Source organism: Sesamum indicum, linkage group LG6 (assembly GCF_026168435.1).
Source record: "Sesamum indicum cultivar Baizhima isolate 11 linkage group LG6, ASM2616843v1, whole genome shotgun sequence".
NCBI lineage: Eukaryota > Viridiplantae > Streptophyta > Magnoliopsida > Lamiales > Pedaliaceae > Sesamum > Sesamum indicum.
In genome coordinates, this window is record NC_142662.1 from 1,427,252 (window position 1) to 1,446,548 (window position 19,297).

Genomic DNA, 19,297 nt, shown 5'->3' on the forward strand with positions numbered 1-19,297 from the left:
TCCGCATGGATGGGTAGTGATAGGTCTGCTGGTGCAAAGTTTTAGCTTCAGTTTGGGTCAGTCCAGAGCTAATCATATTATACAGCAAATATGATTAATATCCAAGTAAGACAGACAATTAGTTCAATTTGATCAAAACTAGTTTAGATGAGAATTTTGTAGTGCAGTGTTGTAGAATCACCAATGCTTAACCCCATCTAATTTGAGAATCCCCTCTTTCAGTGCCATGGCGGCCTTGTAAGTGGTGGAATATAATGTTTTCCTTGTGAAGATATAGAGATAGCGAGAGGCTAATCCATTTGAGGGGAGTTGAAATTATGAAGAGAAATTCAGATTTGAGAATCTCTTTAGAAGATTTGATTCTTTGAACTGGATTCGGGGTGGCTTTTTGGTAAGAGCTGGTAATCCAACAGCCGCCCCCGTCTTCCTGGCTAATCAAAACTCCATGACCACATGAGTAACCTTGATTTGATTTCCTCTTGCTGTAATGTAATGGAATAGGAATTGTATTCTGTATTGGAAAATGACCCGACACAAACACACTCAACCAAAGTGGTAGATGGGTAATTGAAGCTGTAATAATCAACCCCATTACATGGTGGACTCGTGTCAGCACAACCCTCTCTCAGTAGGACCACTCTCTTATGCCAAATGTAGAAGAAGAAACCAGAGAAGGCAACAAAAAGGGGTGCATCACCAATTGCCCTTTAACCCACCTCAAACACCACCATATATATACATATATATATTTATTTATTATTCTTCTTTCTCTCTCTATAAAATAATGAGAGGGCAGAGCTTATGTACAAATTATTAATGCATAAACAATGAATTATAAGACGCAATTCCAAATGGGGGGTGGGGAGATGAAGAGAGGCACTGCCACTCCCTCCCACTGACCAGTCACAAGCCACTATCTGGTAGTGCGGGTCCCACACACATGACCCACACTCCCCCATCCCTCTACACTTGCATCTTTTTCACCTCATTGAACTCATCGCCGGCTTCCAAGGTTAAAAAACACATTTTCCAAACAAATAAAGAAATAAAAAGAGAAAATATTGAATTTTACTAAATAGATTATATTTTTTTCTAAGTAAAAGAAAATATCCGATCATTATTTAAGGGCAGGGCAAATTTATTGAAATATACTTGCAAAATTATTTATTAGCGGGTCCATTATTGTAGTAGAAGAAGAGAAAACCAATATATTGTTGTATTAGAAAAATTACGTTACATAGATTATAATGTTTACTAAAAGTCACTAATACACAATCAATGATATAAGCTTAATCTTTAAACATTTAATATCTTTTATTTAATTTAATTCTTAAAGACTATAATTAATTTTTAAAATTTAAAATTAGTTGCGTACACACAACTGGCATACTAGTTTATAAAACATTATCTGAGTCGAAAATGAGTTTCAGGTCTAAAAAATTATGAAACCAACAAAAAAGGATAAAAAATAAAATATATTAATTAACCCAAGCGACAGTAAAAAATACATTATCTGAGTCGAAAACAAGTTTTCAGGCCTAAAAAATAAGAAACTAGAAAAAAGGATAAAAAAAAATATAATATATTAATTAACCCAAGTGAAAGTAACAAATAAAGGGGGCAAACGAGACACGCTCCAAGAGGGCGCGTGACGAAGATCTGGAGCATAAAAATTTGGAAGAAGCCAAAACCCATATACAAGAGGCAGCAAAAGAAAAGGCGCACTCCTCCACCGTTCAATTCTATTGACCACTCGCCGGTGACGGAAACCCCCCCGGTCTACAGACCCAACTCTCCGTTCCGGCCGACACACTTGCAACCCCCTATACGTAGAGATAGCTCGGTGTTTATTGAGCTGTGGCCTAGTTTTTGTCGGCTCAATAGCTCGAGATGGAGCTGTTCCATTCTCGGCTACTGATTGTTCTGTGGTTTTAGGTAAGGATTTTATGAGTTCGTTTGTGGTTTTTTCTCCAACTGGTGGGATTTAGTTTAATTATATGCGCTTGAAGTTTATGCGTTTCTGAATTTGAATTTTATAAATCATGATTTATGACCCCACGTTAGTTTTTTATTGATTTTGAGATTCTTCTTCTTTTCTTTAGGGTTCTTTGAATTTCTGAATTCTGAAGTTGGGTGTGCATGTGTTGTTGATGGTTTGATCTTGTTCGTAGCTTGGACGTGGGATTTTTCTTTTCCTTCTTTTCTTATTGTGAGAACTTATCTGTTGATTGACAACTTGTTATTTTAGATTTTTGGTGTACGAGATTTGATTTCATCAGGTGTTTTGAGTTAGTACCAATTGATGTTTCGGATCTATAAAGGACAACATGTTTCACAGTTGAATGGGTGTGGTGCACTGTTGCTTGCTGGTTAAGTTCATTTGCCAACTGATGCCCTGCAAGATTGTCAATTAAAGAGTTCATAATTGGTACTAGTAATGCAACAGGATGTTACTTATAAGCCAGAGACAACATGACAATTTCTTCAAGGTATATCTTGCATGAGATCCAATGCCCTCTGTAACGAATCTCTGATGAAAAAATACCATCTATCCACAAATCCATCATTTATCAGGTTTTTACACCTAATTGCTGTTGTGGTGAAGTTAATCTGACTTATCTTTGGTGCATGAGCCAGTTCTACTATTTGCCATCTTTTAGGAGGAAGATGGCTGGTTTTGTTTTCAGTTATCAGAAAATAGACTGTTCTTTAGGCTCACCTGACACAATTTGATTTAGTTTTTTCAAGTTGAGTTCAAGCTGTTTAGTTGTCATAAACCCCTTTTGAATAGCTAAGCTTAGAAGATGGAAATGCACAGTAGGGCATTAGTAGAATAGAACCAGACCAGAAATCCATTTCGAAGTGTGAACCTTGTACTACGTTATACTTGCTTCAAGACCGCATTGCTCAGCTGGAAATAGAATGAGCAAGCTTTCCGTCTCCACACTTAGTTAAAATGTATTTCAGGAGCAATCAGGTGGAGAGATGAAAGCATTCCAGCTCTGACTTTCTGGCTTCATGCTGCATTGCATTTTGGAATTGGAATAGTGGGTTTTATGTTGTCATATTGGATTGTCCTATCAATGTGAAAACTTGTACCTAACTTGACTAGTCACAAATTATTTCTGTGCCTGGATGATCTGCATAGAGCTAAGCTGCTACTTCTGCAACTTTAGAGAAAAGTTAATATTGATTGTGAATTTTCTGTTTAATATGCAGCGAATTTACCTCTTCTAGTTATGAATTTGTCAGTATACTGTTATGCAGGAACACAGGCTGCAAAGTTGACTGAAGAAGCTGAGTTGGTTCTTCATAATTTATACTTGCTTTTTTTTTTTGCACACCAGCCAAGAATGGAAACAAAACCAGCTTTATCGATTCAAAGACCAGGTGGAAGACAACTTAATAACTGTGGGGCATCTGGAGCTTTATCTTCTTCTTTGCCTGTTCATCTGCATCCTAGAGATGAAAGATATCCGGATTTTTCCGACACCCAGCAGGGTTTCCTGGAGAGGGGAGTCATGCAACATCCTGTACCTAATGTTGCACCATTGTCTTCCAACAGTGGGGTTGTTGGACATATATTTTCTTCATCTTCAGGAATTTCTAATGATCTTCATTTTTCATCCAGCCAACAACAAGAAAAGCATCCAAGACAACCCCCTTTCATTTCTCAATCAGCAAATAGTGGGTCTTCTGTTCTAGTACCACATTCTGTTGATTCTGGGGTTCTCCAGTCGACAGCATCCAGTCATTATAACAAAGATCATAACGAATCGTGGTGTACGGATGCACTACCTGATTTTCTTGATTTTCCAGTGAGTGGCGCAGTACAGAATAGTCAACTTGATGGTAGCAACATTGGTGCCGTTGCCATTCCTTCTGAGGATCCCAATAGACCGAACGATTGGCAGGATTGGGCCGATCAGCTTATTACTGATAATGATGCTTTGACTGATTGGAATGAGCTTCTTGCTGATACAAGTGTTGCAGCTCCAGATGTCAAGGTTGAGTTATTCCTTTATGCATGAGTTTTAAAGCATTCTATTTTTCTCCATTCAATAGAGACCATGAACTGTTTGTAACTTCTGTCTTTTTCCTGCGTCTTAGTTGTTGCATCAAATGTCCAGACAGTCAACAAGTATCTCAGTGCAACCCCATGTATCCCAACAGCTTCCAGCTACACCTGGAGAAACTTGCAATGCTGCTGTTCAGTCACCCTCCACCAGTTCTGCTCCAGCAAAGCAACGCATGCGTTGGACACCTGAACTTCATGAGGCCTTTGTGGAGGCTGTCAACAAACTTGGTGGAAGTGAAAGTAGGTTTCTCTCTTGCTTAACTGCTTTGAAAAAAGATCTAGATAAAAATCACGAGCCCACCATTTGCTCCAATTACTCCAATTTTTATGGCAGGAGCTACTCCCAAAGGTGTGCTGAAGCTAATGAAAGTTGAAGGTTTGACAATCTATCATGTTAAAAGCCACCTACAGGTGTGTATTACCTATGATTGTGTTATTGATCTATATCTATCTTGACCTGCATTTATTATCTTTTATTAAATATGAAATTTGTTTCTTAACTACAGAAGTACCGTACGGCTAGATACAAACCTGAGACCATGGAAGGTGCGCGACAATATCCTGTCTTTTGCTCCAATTCTTTTGCTGTCTTGTCTTCAGATTAGTCTTACTTCATCATTCTCCCATCAATACTATAAGATTAAAATAGATAAAGGTGCAGCTAGTGCCAGTAATTATCATATCAGGAGAGTGAAATTGCTTTTTCCCCGTTTCCTTTGTTCTGAGTGCACTCTTTTTCCACATATCTCAATGCAACCCATATATCCCAACAGCCTCCAGCTACACCTGAAGAAACAGTGCTGCCATAGGAAGAAAACCTATCATGGGGGTACTGTTTTCTTTCAACCCCATATAGGCAAATAGCTTTGTGTCGTCTTCCTTCTGTTTTTTCTTTTGGTTGCGGGCATATAGTTAGTTTGTTTTGATTGAGATACTGCTTTCTTTCAACCCCATAAAGGCCAACAGCTTCTTCTCGTCTTCCTTCTGTTTTCTCTTTTGGTTGCGGGCATGTAGTTAGTTTCCTTTGATTCTCCTGATTCGTCCTTAGAAGAGTACACAAGTCCTTTTGATGTTTTCTTGAATTCAACATTCTAGATAATTATACACGAGCATGTCATTTAACTGACTCTATTTTTTTAGCATGACTTGTAATGAAAGAATAATTGATTTCACCTCGCTAAGATGATTTCTAATCAATTTTTGGTTCTGACATAATCAGTTTTAAACCTATACTTCTCATTGATTTGGTTCAGTCACTTTTGTGACTCTGAAACGTGCAGTTTTCGTGATGATGATGCATTGTCTTTGACAAGCCTATTTCAAAGTGCACTTTTGCTTTGATTTCCTCAATTGTGCCCCTCTGGTAGTTTTTGTTACTAGGTTCCTCATGTGGTTCCCACTTTCTATCAAATAGAAAAAGATTTTCTGAAACTTGCCCATGAATCTTCCACCCTCCCGTTCCAGCATTATTGTTTTCTGGCCTCTTATTTGTTTCTCTTTTTTCCCCCCGGCTACATTGTGTTTGAATTCTCATAACTCAAAGTGATTGAAAAAGACTATGGGTTTACCTGATATGCTCTGAAATCACATAAACAGTATTAATCTTTTGTTGTGACCTGAAAAGGAAGCCATCTTTTCTATTGCAGGATCTTCTGAGAGAAAATCGGCCTCCATTGAAGAACTTTCATCACTTGACTTAAAAACGTAAGTTTGGTTTCTCTTCTTTGGATCTTGATTATTGAAAGTGCTAACTGGGTCAGACACACTGCGTATGAAAATTTGAGGAATGGCATCTTGGAAAAAATGCAGTGGTTCATATGTTGATATCTAAAGTAAGCTGCTCTATACCATATATTTTCCAGCTGATTGTTGTGCATATCTGGTTTTGGAACAGAGGTATTGAGATCACCGAAGCTTTGAGGTTGCAGATGGAAGTCCAGAAGAGGCTTCACGAACAACTTGAGGTAAGACCTTGTCCTTTCTGAAATTTGTTATTCGACTGTTGGGTGATCTTGAGTTGGTCTAGTGAGTAGGTCACATGTTATGGGAAGAACAATATGTAGATAAATGGTTAAGTTGATATGCGGATGGAGTATCTACCTTTCTGATGCATGCCAAAACCTGCAAATTCCTAACTTATTGCATTGAAGTTGATCTTGCTAGTGCTATTGAAACCTATAGAAATATAAGCTCTAGTGCGCCTGTTCTGCTATCCACAGCATGGATAATAATAAATTATCATAAAGAGCTGTAATGCTCTTCTCTTGCTTGATAGCTTCCTGATTATCAGTGATGCAGCCTTAAGAAATGTAGCTTAGTGAAGCCAAGATACTGATTTTCAGGTTTATGTGTTTATAGGTGAAGTAGACATGATTTCTCTATGGCTCTAGCTGTTTGTGGTAACAGGAGATGATGCACTATTCTTGTCTTCCTACCTTTATACCTGGTTATAATTGCAGATTCAAAGAAATCTACAGCTCCGAATAGAAGAACAAGGGCGGTATCTTCAGATGATGTTTGAGAAGCAGTGCAAGTCGGGTGTGGACTTACTCAAGGGGGCTTCATCCTCTGCTGAAGAAACAGACGCCATTCAAAATTCGCGGGCCAGAGACAATTCAGGAGTAGAAGCTGATAACAGCAGTCAAGGAGGTGATCCGGCTAATACAGCCACAGGTTCACGAGAAAATTCTCAGATGATGGAACAGCAACAAAACATACCTGGTTCTGAAATTCCTGGAAACCCCAATGGAAAAGTAGAGTCGCCACCACCAAAACGTGCAAAACTGCACGAATAGGCCCCATTGTTTCTAAGTACTAGCAAGACCAAACTGATACATGGATGACCGAGCCTTGCATAGGACTAGAGTAAGCTTGACAAGGGTGGTGGGTTCTGGTTCTTCTGTTAGACGAAACTCTTGTGGGCATCTGCTTGTGTGTTCCTCAAATCTTAGTTCTTTTTTACTGTCTCAGATTCGTATTCCTTCTTCATTTGCGGCGTCTGAGCTAGGCTCAGTGAGGAATTTTGGTTGGGAAATGAAGCCAGTTCTTCCCCCAGAATATGTTTCTGATTCAATACTCAAAGCCTCATTTTGTACCAACGATTATGAGGACCCATGATTTAGTAATATGGGGTCTGTGAATATAATAAGGTTACCTTTACTAAACCTTTGCTCTGTTTTCTGGGTATGTTTACGAGATGTGCGTTATGCCCAAAGATGAGAGAATTCGCATTGTCCAATTCAATCATATACAACCGATTATGCATACAAATTAAAGAGACTCATTTCGAAATCACACTGCAAATTGAATTTTACCTATTATTCAATAAAATGACTATATACTAACTATTCTATACTCTTTATTTCAAAAATTAAAATATATATATCGTAAAACCGTTTAATTAATTAAGGTTTGATTTGATTCATGTAATAGGATTAAACATGATAGGATTGAGTGGGATAGAAAATGAAATGATAATTAATTCCATTAGCATTGTTTGCTATTTGGTTCAATGTATGGTATGTATAATTTGCTATGAGATAATATAATATGGTATTCCATTAGAGGGATTACTTAAATGTAAAAAAATTATTGAGATTATCTTTTTTTTTCAATTTTTTTTTATTTTAATATTGTAGTTTGTGAATAATTACAAAGATTAAAAAAAACTCTCAATATTTATTAAAATACAACTTTTAAAATAATAATTCTTGTGGAATATTTATTTAGTTTTTCGACATTCATATGAAACAAAAGTTTAAAATAGATATTTCATATAAAAACAAAATGAGAGCGAAGGTTTAAAGTTTTTTAGAAAAATTATAAAATATGACAAAATTCTACTTTTAAAAATTTAATAACTAATCAAGATTCAAATATTTTTTTAAAAAAAATACCAAAAAATAAAATAATATTTTTTATTATATTTTATATTAAATTATTATAATTTGAAGTACCGAAAGAATAAAATATTTCTATCACAGAAATTTTGAATTAATTAAGGATATAACACAGACAGAACTCCTCTTCTATGCGCTGATGGAAGCTCAACCCCCCCCTCCCCACCACCCCCCAACACACACACACACTCTGAACTTCTCTGTGAAGTCTTGATTAAAACCCTTTTCCTCTAATCTCTTCCTACATCGAATTTTCATTAATGTCTAGCTGCCATGTCTGGCTTGTTTACGCCATGAACTCCTTGTCTGCATGTCGATGAGGTATATAACTTATCTTTAATTCCTCCTATTTATGATCGCGTAAATAGTTAATTATCTGGTATCTCTATGTTTCTATCGTGTTCGTGTTGATGTGTTTGTGCTATAAGTATGATTGAGTTCAAACACTTGAACAATATGAAATCGGAATTGATCGTGTAGGATATGTGGAGACAAGATTGGTTTTGGAGAAGAATGGAAGGAGATGTTTCCTAGTATTTTAAGAGGGTTGGTTTCTGGTTTGCTGGCCTTTCTACAACAATGAGAATTTAGAGGCGTTTGTAATAGGTGTTCGAAGAGTTTTGCCGTAAATATAAGTATATGAACACTCATTGTTACCTAATGATTACATAATCTCCACTTAATTATTGTGTGCTGTACAATGCAAGTGTAGATTATTACAAACTCACGCAAATCACCGAATCCTACTTTGAGAAATTTGTTAGTTTGCTTATTTTTATTGTTCCCAGTGGCTCTGGCAGGTAAGGCTGAGTATAAGCTGATAACTCTTGTGCAACAAACCGCATGTTAGGCCGTGATTCTGGTGTAGCCCGTGTGCATGATAATGCCATGGTGACTACGAACACCACTTCCTCTGCTATTTGGCCGGTGGGAGGCGGAAGCCGTTGATCGAGCAGATCCTTCACGAGCACATCCGAATCACTTTGCAGTGCTGCTTTTGCTGATAGTGAAGATATGAGCTCCCCTGGGTGCTTTCCCATCATAACTTCCAAGGCCACCACTCCAAAGCTGTAAACATCAGATTTCACTGTCACCTTCATGGTGAGTGCTAGCTCTGCATTTTTAGAGGAAGAAACTTGTCATTTATATGGAAAGAGAAGCTAGGAAATGCTAACAGAGGCATCACATGCATAGAATGCTTGCTTTATCTAAGTAGAAAATGTAGATTACTTCATTACCTGGTGCCATGTAACCATAAGAGCCTGCAACTGTTGTCCAAATTGATGCATCAGAAGTCAGTAGTTTTGCTGTGCCAAAATCCGAGAGACGTGGCTCGAACTCGGACTCCAGTAGAATATTGTTTATTGATACATCACGGTGCACAATAGCTGGGGAGCAGTCATGATGGAGATAAGCAAGTGCATGAGCCAATCCTCGGACAATATTCACCCTTCTTGCCCAGTTCAGCTCAAAGGCCTCCTCATCATCATACAAGACTTTTCCCAAGCTACCCCTCTCAACATACTCATAGACCAAGTACATCAACCCTTTCCTGGAGCAGTATCCAAAGAGCTTGATTATGTTTCTATGCCGCACTTCCGTCAGAGTCCGAATTTCGTTCTCAAAACTATGACGATTTGCCAGTGGTATATCACTTGAATCTGATATGTTGAGCCTTTTGACTGCTACAATATGTCCTGTTGGCAAATCAGCCCTGTAAACACTTCCAAATCCTCCTCGTCCAATGCAGTATTTCTCACTAAAATCTTCAGTTGCTTGGACAATATCCCGGAACATAACTTTCCCTTCTCTTTCCCAAATGAGTGATTCAGAATCCTGAATTTTGGTTGTACTCTTGGCTTCTTCATCATATTTCTTGGTTCTCCTCTGATGAATGAGAAATCCAGCAATAATGGTTGCCAGAACTATGAGGCTGACAACAGGAAGAATGATGCTAATAACAATCTTTGTCCCCTTATTTTTTGACTTGGGAGTTGAAGAGGTTGCTTCACAAGGAGATAATCCTGCTGCAGCTCCACATAAACCAGAGTTTTCACTGAATGATTCTGCTGGTGCATTGCTGAATATATTACCAGATGGGATTGGACCAGACAACCTGTTGTAGGAGAAATCAAAATTTCTCAGACTAATCATTCCAGATAATTCTGCAGGAATTCTGCCTGAAAGATTGTTGTGCGACAGGTTCAGAATTTCCAAAGAGGTAAGCTTCCCTAGTGATGGTGGAATCCTCCCCGAAAATGAATTGTTACTAAGGTCGAACAAGTACTGCAACCTCATCAAGTTTCCAAGTTCAGTAGGGATGTTCCCTGATAAGAAGTTATTCCTCAAGTTCAAGCTTTGCAAGCTTTCACAATTCTCAAGGGCTGCTGGAATATTTCCTGTGAATTTATTTCCTGACAAATCAAGATATTGGAGCCTTGTCAATTGGCCAATGGTTTGGGAAATTTCTCCAGTCAACTGATTGTTGCTTAGATTGAGATTCAACAGTTGGTCCAGATTTCCCAGTTCAATGGGAACTTCACCTGTTAATTCATTTGAATCCAAGGCAAGAACACGCAGCTCTGTCAGATTCCCTAGCTCAGCAGGGATCATTCCAGATATTCTATTGTGATCGATCTGAAGATTGGTGAGTTGTTCATATTGTCCCCACTTCGGTGTAAGTTGGCCCGTAAACTGATTTCTACTGAGAGAGAGGAATTCAAGTTTTGGATGAATCCCAAATGCCTCGGAAATATTTCCAGAAAATTGGTTGTCTTCCAGCCGCACTCTGTTTAAGCTCGAGCAGTTCTTCAAGCAATCTGGCAAAGGCCCTGAAAACCTGTTGTTGTTCACTGTAAACTGATCTAAGCTAAAGCCACTGCATAATCCAGGGGGCAGTTCCCCGGAGAAGCTGTTATTGGAAAAGCTGACAATGGCTAACTGGGGGCTATTTCTTCCCAACTCCTGAGGGATGATGCCTGAAAGATTATTAGTAAACACAGACAGGGTTGCCAGACTACTGAGGTTAGAGATGGACTCTGGCAGCACCCCACTTAATTGGTTAGTGTTGATATCAAGAACCTGTAGTGACGTCAAATCTCCGATCATGGCTGGAATTGTTCCAGTAAGATTGTTAGAGAAGAGGTTAAGGATTGAAAGATTTCTTAGGTTCATGATTGTCAGAGGTATTGCACCTGAAAATCGGTTGGTTGAAAAGTCTAGGTTCAATAAGTTTTCTAGGTTTCCTATCTCTGGTGGGATGGAACCGGAAAACGTATTATTATACAGAAACAGATACCTGAGGTCGGTCAGCAGGCCTATTTCAGGTGGAACTTCTCCAGTGAAACGATTGTTTTGCAGCTGCAACGATGTTAACTTGGTCCAATTGCTGATAAAAAATGGTGAGATATCACCAGAAAGACTATTATCTGACAGTCCCAACTCCGACAAGTTGATCAAATTTGACAAGGATAAAGGCAAAGGTCCAGTTAGTGAATTCTGGGCTAAAGCTAAGTAGGTCAGGTTAATGCACAGGCCAAGCTCAGGGGGAATTGTGGAATTCAGGTCATTCATCCGGAGATCCAGCCACTGAAGATTCTTGAGTTGACCTAAGGAAGCTGGAATATCTCCTTGGAATGAATTGTTAAACAGTTCAAGAATTTCCAGGTTAGATATCAGGCCGATAGAATCAGGAATGTAGCCAGAGAATAAGTTGTTTGGTAACCGAAGATCTTTCAACCTTGATAGCTTGGTAAGATTCACAGACAAAGGCCCTTCAAATGAATTCGCAGAGAGGTTTAGATATTCAAGCTTGAGAAGATTGTTGAAAACAGATTCAGGAATCTGACCTGTCAGGTGGTTTTGTGACAAATCAAGATAAGTAAGGTTCGGACAACTGGTTATAAAACCTGGAAATCCCAAAGTGAGTTCATTGTAATAAAAGCTGAGGCGTCTCAACAGAGGGAAGCCCGGAAATCTAGACCAATCAGGAGTTGTCAGGAGATTGGAACCGAAATCCAAGTACTGTACCTTTTGAAGATTGCTAATTTGATAAGGAACTTCACCAATGAGATTGTTGTTGTAGAAACTAATGTACTGAATCTCTGTCAGGTTACCAATCTCTGGTGGGATGAGATCGTCCAGCAAATTGTTGCTCAGGTCCAAGAAAGTGAGCCTGGAGAACCTGCCAATACCAGCTGGAATTGACCCGTTGAAATTATTTCCATTGAGATTGAAGCTTGTAAGATTTGGCAATGAGGTGAAATCAAGCTGGTTTAAACTGCCAGCCAGATTTGCACCTGATAAGTTAACTTCAGAAACAGAGGTTCCATTATTGCATTGGATGCCGGTCCATCTGCAAAGGTTTCTGAGGTTGCTGAGGGACCATGAATTGAGAGAAGGAGATGGTGATAAGGTGGTCTTCCACCTGACAAGTGCCTCTGCTTCTGCTCTTGCCGAGGATGCTGCTTTTAAAGGGAACAAAGGTAGCAGAAAAATATGAAGAAAGAAGAGGAAAGCTCTCTGGGACTCACTCATGCCTGCTTTTCCGATCAAGGTAATTCTTCATTTGCCTATTTATCATGCTTCATATAGTAGAAAAATGATGAATTCCCAGAAATTTTACAGAACCCAAACTTAGTCAAAAGATGATGGTAGCTTTGATTTATATATATATACACACACACACACACATATAACACCTACTCTTGCTTTGGATTCTGGTATGTTTGTTTCTAGTTCAACATGTTCATAAGACTAAGAAGGTGTGCATATTTCTCTCCTGTTCTCGTTGAGAATAAAAAAGAAAGAAACGGAAAACAGATGGGCCCCTCTTTTTCATAGTGCTAGTTGAAAGGAAATCCTGAGGAAGAATGATCCATACACCTCAAACTACTAATGTTCATCATGGGAACTAACCGAACTCCTGCTTTAAATTGGAATCTTTCGGAACTTGAGACCATACCCTGTGTCCATATCTTCTGAACAAAGCTTTCAAGTCTGAGGGCTAAGCATTTATGTCACCAAAATTGTTGTTAATAGTATGTGAGAGTTGACATTTTAGCTCCCATCACCCCTATTCAATTCAATTCCTCTGAACTACCATTAGAAAAAAAAAAACATATTGTTCTGTTGTTAGAGCCAGAAAAGGTGGACTCACTATAATATAATGATAATGATTAAAAAAAACACAACTTCAAACTATCATCACGCATACCAAAAACACAACGAATTTTTGTGGGTCATGTCATTCTCACCATACCCCACCACTCTCAACCCCAACCCCACCCATCTGTGGTATATTCATAATTAGAGATGATTTTGGTCCTTGACTATCTCTTTTATGATTCGTCTATGATTATTATACTAGAATTTGTGTTTTATGATATGTGAACTATTAGGATTGATTAATGTGGTGCTCGCAAATAGTTAGAATAAATACTTGTCAGCTTGTTAAAAATAAGTTAAAAAATATATTTTTGTTTTATACTTTCTGCTGTTCAACTGTTTAGATTAAATTGATTTAAACTCAAAATTGTAAGTAACTCACTTTTGTAGTGTATTGGTATAATTGTAAGTATTAAATCGTTTTTCTAAACACTCAAACCTCAAATTTTTTTGTACTTTCAACTTTTACTACTGTTTAACTTGTAACTGTTTTTTTACAACTTATTTCCATCATAAAAGTAGAAGTTATTGTAAACGCTCCCTACAAGCTAAACCAACTAAGAAAATCAAACTGCCACATAAGTTTGCTGCGTTTAAATTTCAAAATATTAAGCATTATGAACTTATTATTATCAACTCATAATACACTTATATAAATTATGTTGAGTTCTATGTTTCCAATAGCATTTGAATCCCTAGTTTTTCAGTTAGGGATTTATTTAGGATTTGGTCAAGTCAAATAAAGTATATGATGTGATTGCATTTTAATAAAGTAATATACTTTTTGCAGCATATAAATTAAATGGTGGCGATTCAAAAGGTTGACTTTACTGTGCCGGCTGCAGGTTAATTAACCTTAATTTATCCCACAAAGTCACCCATTTTCCTAACATTTACTTGTGCTAATTCCACTACCTTTTTACCCATTTTAGTTTCATCATATCGCCCCATCTAACTTCATCCATATTTCCCTTCTCTAAATCATACCAACTTTGACGCTAACTTTGAATTTCAGCCATCCCTTCCACACTTTAATTTCAGCAATAGTTTATTTCACCTTTGTAGCTGGAATTTGATATCCCTTAACCATCTTTTTGATTAATGAAATTTTGATTACCGAGTCACCAGTTCAATCTACGATTTTCAAAAAAATTGAACGACTTTGAGATCAGTCCGATTTTATGAATTGGATTGAATCGTTTTATGAATCAAGTAACTGTCCTACTGGAGGCCAATTGACCGACTCAAATTGGATTTTAAAATATTATCGTACTGAAGGAGATATCGTTCTATTATCAACATAAAAATTATTAATTGAATAGATATGTTGTTAACGAATAAATATAATAAATGAAATTATAAAATATAACACATTTAACATGAGCCAAAGAAATACCATATTCAATAATGCATAATATTTTGTCTATAAAATTATAGAACCGCCTAAACTTGAGGAGTACTATCAGTAAACTTGGAACACCTTAACACTGCCCACGGCGTTTTTGGTTTTGATGATTTCTCCCAAGTGGGCCTTTTTTCTCTAGAGATAGAGACAAATCAATCGCAATGATGGCATTTGAAACAAAGACAGATTTTGATTTACAGTTGTTGGGTGTAAAAGCCGAAACCATCCAACCACATATCCAAAAGCTACAAATCCATTTGAGTCGAAACGCATTTAATAAATGCCATCAAATTCGAGTAATTTAATATTTTTAAATATATTTTAAAATTAATTATATTTATATTTTTTAAAAAATATGAAATTATATTTTTTTTCTAAAAAAATTATAAAATTATACTTATTCTCTCTACTATACACAACTTACACCCCACTGATTTTTTGTTAGAGTTTGAACGAAAAATACTGATGTTAGCAAATTAATTATGTAATGTGTTAATTTTATCCCTTATTTAATATTTTTGTGTAATAATTTTATACTTATAAAGAAAAAAATAGGATGATGTGAATCTCACTCCATGTATAGATGTTAGATTTATTACTTTATAAACACAAAAATTGAAATTTTTATGTGATTTCGTTTGCTAATGTCAGCATTTTTCATCCAAACTTTGACAGAAGAAGGTCAGCTGTACACGGAGAATCTTTGAAGGGGATGTAAGTATAATTTTCAATTTTTTTTAAGAGAAAGTATAATTTTACATTTGAGTAATTACTATATCTGGTCCCTTAAGTTTTCGTTCAGAATCACTTTAGTCTCTGAAATTCATTTCTTGGATTTAGCATCCTTAAACTTTACTTTTATCTTAATTTGGTCCCTCTTATCATTTTTTGGCGAAAATGTAGTCGGATTTTGAATCTTTGGAGGGTAAAATATCAATAAATTTGATTTATCATTTTAGTCTCTTAAGTTCATAAAATTATCAAATTAATCCTTTTTCACACAAAAAAAAATAACTTTTTTTTATATTTTTTATGCTAATATGTTGTAATTATCTTATGTGAATAATGTAAACCTTGAAATCTTGTGAACATTATAATAATATATTGCTTAACTTAAAATAAACAATACTTGTTTTAGTAGTTAAATAAAATCTTAATTATGAATAAATTTTATAAAATTTATCTAATATGAAAATATAATAAGAAAGAAACTAAGTGAATAATTCTTTATTTCTTTAGATTTACAAACAAAAAATTGATAGATTATGCTTTTTAACTAAATTCTTTGGTGGATTTTACACGTATAAAATTTATTCTAAGAGGTTTTCTATAAAGTGGGACTATATATTTAGAAAACCTCTTAAAATGAATTTTATATATATTGGAAATTTATCAAATAATCTAACTAAAAAAAGTACATTCCACCAATTTTTTTACAAGATCGTAGCTGTTAATATTTAACAATATTGTTAAGATTCAATTTTGTTAGACATATCTCTAACTCCCAAGATTAAAGAACCAACTTAGATTTTTTAAAGATGTTTTTAGATTAGATAAATTTAATAAATTCATTATAATTTTGATATTTTTTGTCCACTTTTGAAAATGAAAAAGAGAGAGAGAGACTCCTTTATTTTAAGTTAAACAATATATTAATATTATGTTTACAGGAGTTTAATGTTTTCATTTTTCATACAATATAATAATATCATACCATATAAAAGTATATAAAAAAAATGGTTTCATTTTTTAAAAAGGATTAATTTGATAAAATCAAACTTAAATTGATCATTTTACCTTCCAAAAGTCAAACTCCGGCTATATTTTCGCCAAAAATGATTGGAGGGATCAAATTGAGACAAAAATTAAAATCTAGGGATGCTAAAGTGAATAATGAACTTGAGAGACTAAAATAATTTTAAACGAAAACTTAAGGGATCGAATATAATGTTTATCCTTTACATTTTTAAAGAAGTTTATCAGTATATATTTTATTATGACTTTTGTAATTGAATCGAGACCAAACTGAGTTGGAAAATTCATCAAACAAAAAATTAAGTTTAAATTTGATTTGTTAAGTTATCATATTGAATTCAAACATTTTTTTACCAATCAATTGAAGTCCAATGTCAACCAGTTTGATCAAATTTTCAAGTCTATCAAAGGGTGCTCACGTAAATAAATAAATAAAATATTGTTCATCGCAGGGTTGAAACATAGAACATATCGTTTTGACAACATAAATTGGAAAGAACTTCTAATACCTACCCCAAAAATGATGGGGGGCAAAAGAACAATTGACTAAATTGCAGTGATATAAAGAGTACAACAGACAAATCAAATGATAATTATATAAGGAAAAAATCAAACAAATCAAATCAAATATGTATACACAAGTCCAAGTAAAGAATCCACACAGTAAGAAACTTCAAAAATATAGAAACAACCGAAAACCATCTCACCAGCTGTACTAGGATGCAATGCTCTATACATTTGTCTGAACTTTGACGGCTTGTAGGGTGCTGATTTACTATTGTCAATGTAGAACATATCCCATTCTCATTTCTCTGTACTTGTAAGAAGAGGCTGAACCGGATATTGTTGAAGAAGCCAAGTGATCCCAGTAGGTCCCAACAGTGCCTATAATGGGCATCTCGTCTGGGCTTCGACTGGGAGACTGTTTTGGCGAGGGAGTCGCTGAAATTTGCCTCAGCTCCTCCATCGTCAATGCACCTAAAATTGGTCTATCTTCAAAGTTGCTAAGGGGACTAGAGCCGTCCGACATGGTCATCCCAGATGTTACGGTTTCAAGGCCGCTGAAACTAGTCTTCTTGGAGACCATGGTTTTGGGAGGAGAAGCCAACCAGTTTGAAAGGCTTGCATCAACTGCTATTTCTTGATTGCCCGTCTTCACTTGATTAGATTTTGGATTAAACATTGATTTGGAGCTAAAAGATATATGAGGCGCTTCAAAGTTGGTACCTGAGTTCTCCTTCTGTTGGGTCAATTGATGCGCCCTTTTTGATTTTTTCGCTGCTTTCCACTGAGTAATATTCTCTATGGGGTTGAACACCGAATTAATATAACCATTTCTGTCTCTTGCATTTCCTTTTGATCCAAACGGCTCGACTTCCTCATCAGGTGGTCGAATCTTCACCATACGACTCTCTACTTCTTCATTTGTTACTTGTGCTGCAAGACTTTCTGTCCTCGACTCCATCGATGCAATTATAACCGATTTAGAACACACTTCCTGGTAAGAAATCTTACCATCAGTGTGTTCATCAAAGTCACCATAATCATCTTCATCATCTGAGTCAGCAAAATCATCCATGTCACTGTCCCCATACTCTTCAGCTTCATCATCGCTGTCTCTTGCATTATGGTATCTATGGTTTGGAGGATATGATCCGACACTGGATATGACTGAACTATCATCTTCCGATAGAGAATTTGATTGACTTGTCCCTGTCAAATCTTCCTGCTTTTCTTTCCCTAAATTTTCATTACATTCTGGCAGAGAATTAACGCTTTCCTGAACTGGAACATGCTCATATGTTGTGATATTTGAGTTAAATGTGACTCTTTTTCTTGGGCTTGGACTCAGTTGCTCCTCACCATCAGGTTTATTTCTGCACCAAAAGTCCACATGAAGTTTACTAGTGTAACAACAATTGAATGAAACAGGAAAGGAGATGGGATTATCGATTCGGTGAACGAAGATAGTCACAGAAAGGTTAGAGCAAACAGAAAAAGTTTCACTTCATTCAAAGAGTTGAGAAAGATCAAAGACTCACATCAACTCAGAAACCAAGTTGGTCGGCAGTATTTCAGTGTTGGTCTGTTCCGCAGTCGTTACACTTTCCTGCTGAATATTCTGAACTCTATTTCTCTGTGACAAGATTCAATAGTTTAATCATCTACTCAATTCACAATAAAGAACTGAGATAAACAACTTTTAGAGAAGAAAGAGGGGGCTATCCATGATAACTGATGTCAAAAACAAAAGAAGATAAAGGGAATGAGAACAGCAACGTCAACAACAAAATAATCGAACAACACAGGAGTCGAGCCCGTTGCTCGACTTGTAAGAATCAACACAAAACAAGAACCAACCAAATCTCACTTGAATGAAGTTCAAGATTTCTCTTCTCTTTGTAAAGAGAATCATTGCTAACCAAACAAGCACCAAGAATCCAAAATCTGATCAAAATAACTAAATCATTAAGCTCTGCCTAATCGCCCAGATTATTAGGGAGGCATCAAAAGAATCAACCTATCAATGCACAGCATTACAATACCTAATCAATTAAACCCAACTACTAAAAATAATAAACAGAACTCCAAAAAGCAATCAACAATTTCATCTACAATAAAAAAGGAAGCAAACAATGTGAACTGGAAATTGAGCAAATCAAGGAAAAGGGTGTTTTACTTGAGCGTCACTCCGGTTATTTCTCCTTTTGCGGCGGTTGTGATCCTTCGCCCCCCCGAAGCATCCAAGAAAACAACCCATTTAGCAAATAAAATCCCAATAACCCTCTTGATTTTGTGAATTATTAGTTCAAATGATTAAAGGGAGAGGTTAATGCTAAAGGGTTTTCATGGACTTTTAAAGGGAGAGGAAAAAATGGAGGGAGGGAAAAAAAAGGACAGCAAAACGGTCGAGTTTCCGGTGGGGTTAGGGTTTATGTGGAAAGGGAAGTGACCGTTACAGTTTGACATGATTGACCCGTGTTGTAGTGTCCA

At 36.4% G+C, this 19,297-nt stretch overlaps 3 protein-coding genes and 1 long non-coding RNA gene across 7 annotated transcripts; 2 read left to right on the plus strand and 2 right to left on the minus strand.

Annotated features, from left to right (window-relative positions):
• Positions 1-1,677: 1,677 nt before the first annotated feature.
• LOC105165672 (protein PHOSPHATE STARVATION RESPONSE 1) lies at positions 1,678-7,242 on the plus strand. 4 transcript variants are annotated; one of them, XM_088881532.1, is made up of 8 exons: positions 1,678-1,935; positions 3,253-4,007; positions 4,111-4,318; positions 4,413-4,489; positions 4,585-4,624; positions 5,725-5,782; positions 5,973-6,042; positions 6,538-7,242. In XM_088881532.1, exons 2-8 carry the CDS (start codon positions 3,354-3,356, stop codon positions 6,871-6,873), a joined length of 1,443 nt encoding a protein of 480 aa, XP_088737658.1. In that variant the 5' UTR covers positions 1,678-1,935; positions 3,253-3,353; the 3' UTR covers positions 6,874-7,242. The 4 variants fall into 4 exon arrangements, with proteins under 4 accessions (XP_088737658.1, XP_011083055.1, XP_011083057.1 ...); XM_011084753.3 differs by having other exon boundaries at positions 3,268-4,007; XM_011084755.3 differs by having other exon boundaries at positions 3,348-4,007.
• Positions 7,243-8,563: 1,321 nt separating this feature from the next.
• On the minus strand, positions 8,564-12,513 carry LOC105165671 (uncharacterized). Its single transcript, XM_011084752.3, has 2 exons — positions 9,216-12,513; positions 8,564-9,091 (listed from the first exon to the last, which is right to left on the minus strand). The coding sequence occupies exons 1-2, from the start codon at positions 12,511-12,513 to the stop codon at positions 8,721-8,723; spliced, it is 3,669 nt and encodes a 1,222-aa protein (XP_011083054.1). The 3' UTR covers positions 8,564-8,720.
• LOC148787630 (uncharacterized) lies at positions 11,858-15,609 on the plus strand. The gene is made up of 3 exons (XR_016065887.1): positions 11,858-11,997; positions 12,088-12,532; positions 15,224-15,609. It is a non-coding gene; the product is annotated as an uncharacterized LOC148787630 (long non-coding RNA).
• A 1,274-nt stretch (positions 15,610-16,883) lies between these two features.
• Positions 16,884-19,277, minus strand: LOC105165670 (uncharacterized). The gene is made up of 3 exons (XM_011084751.3): positions 18,984-19,277; positions 18,346-18,440; positions 16,884-18,180 (listed from the first exon to the last, which is right to left on the minus strand). Exons 1-3 carry the CDS (start codon positions 19,062-19,064, stop codon positions 17,085-17,087), a joined length of 1,272 nt encoding a protein of 423 aa, XP_011083053.2. The 5' UTR covers positions 19,065-19,277; the 3' UTR covers positions 16,884-17,084.
• Between the last annotated feature and the right edge of the window lie 20 nt (positions 19,278-19,297).

Bases quoted from the DNA above. Each gene is read 5' to 3' on its own strand.
- LOC105165671 (XM_011084752.3), bottom strand. From the start codon at position 12,513: ATGAGTGAGTCCCAGAGAGCTTTCCTCTTCTTTCTTCATATTTTTCTG. The intron at 9,092-9,215 runs GTAATGAAGTAA...CTAAAAATGCAG, and splicing joins TTATGGTTACATGGCACCAG to AGCTAGCACTCACCATGAAG.
- LOC105165672 (XM_088881532.1), top strand. From the start codon at position 3,354: ATGGAAACAAAACCAGCTTTATCGATTCAAAGACCAGGTGGAAGACAA. The intron at 4,008-4,110 runs GTTGAGTTATTC...CCTGCGTCTTAG, and splicing joins TTGCAGCTCCAGATGTCAAG to TTGTTGCATCAAATGTCCAG. The intron at 4,625-5,724 runs GTGCGCGACAAT...TTTCTATTGCAG, and splicing joins CAAACCTGAGACCATGGAAG to GATCTTCTGAGAGAAAATCG.
- LOC105165670 (XM_011084751.3), bottom strand. From the start codon at position 19,064: ATGGGTTGTTTTCTTGGATGCTTCGGGGGGGCGAAGGATCACAACCGC. The intron at 18,441-18,983 runs GTAAAACACCCT...ATCTTGTCACAG, and splicing joins ATAACCGGAGTGACGCTCAA to AGAAATAGAGTTCAGAATAT. The intron at 18,181-18,345 runs GTGAGTCTTTGA...CTTTTGGTGCAG, and splicing joins AACTTGGTTTCTGAGTTGAT to AAATAAACCTGATGGTGAGG.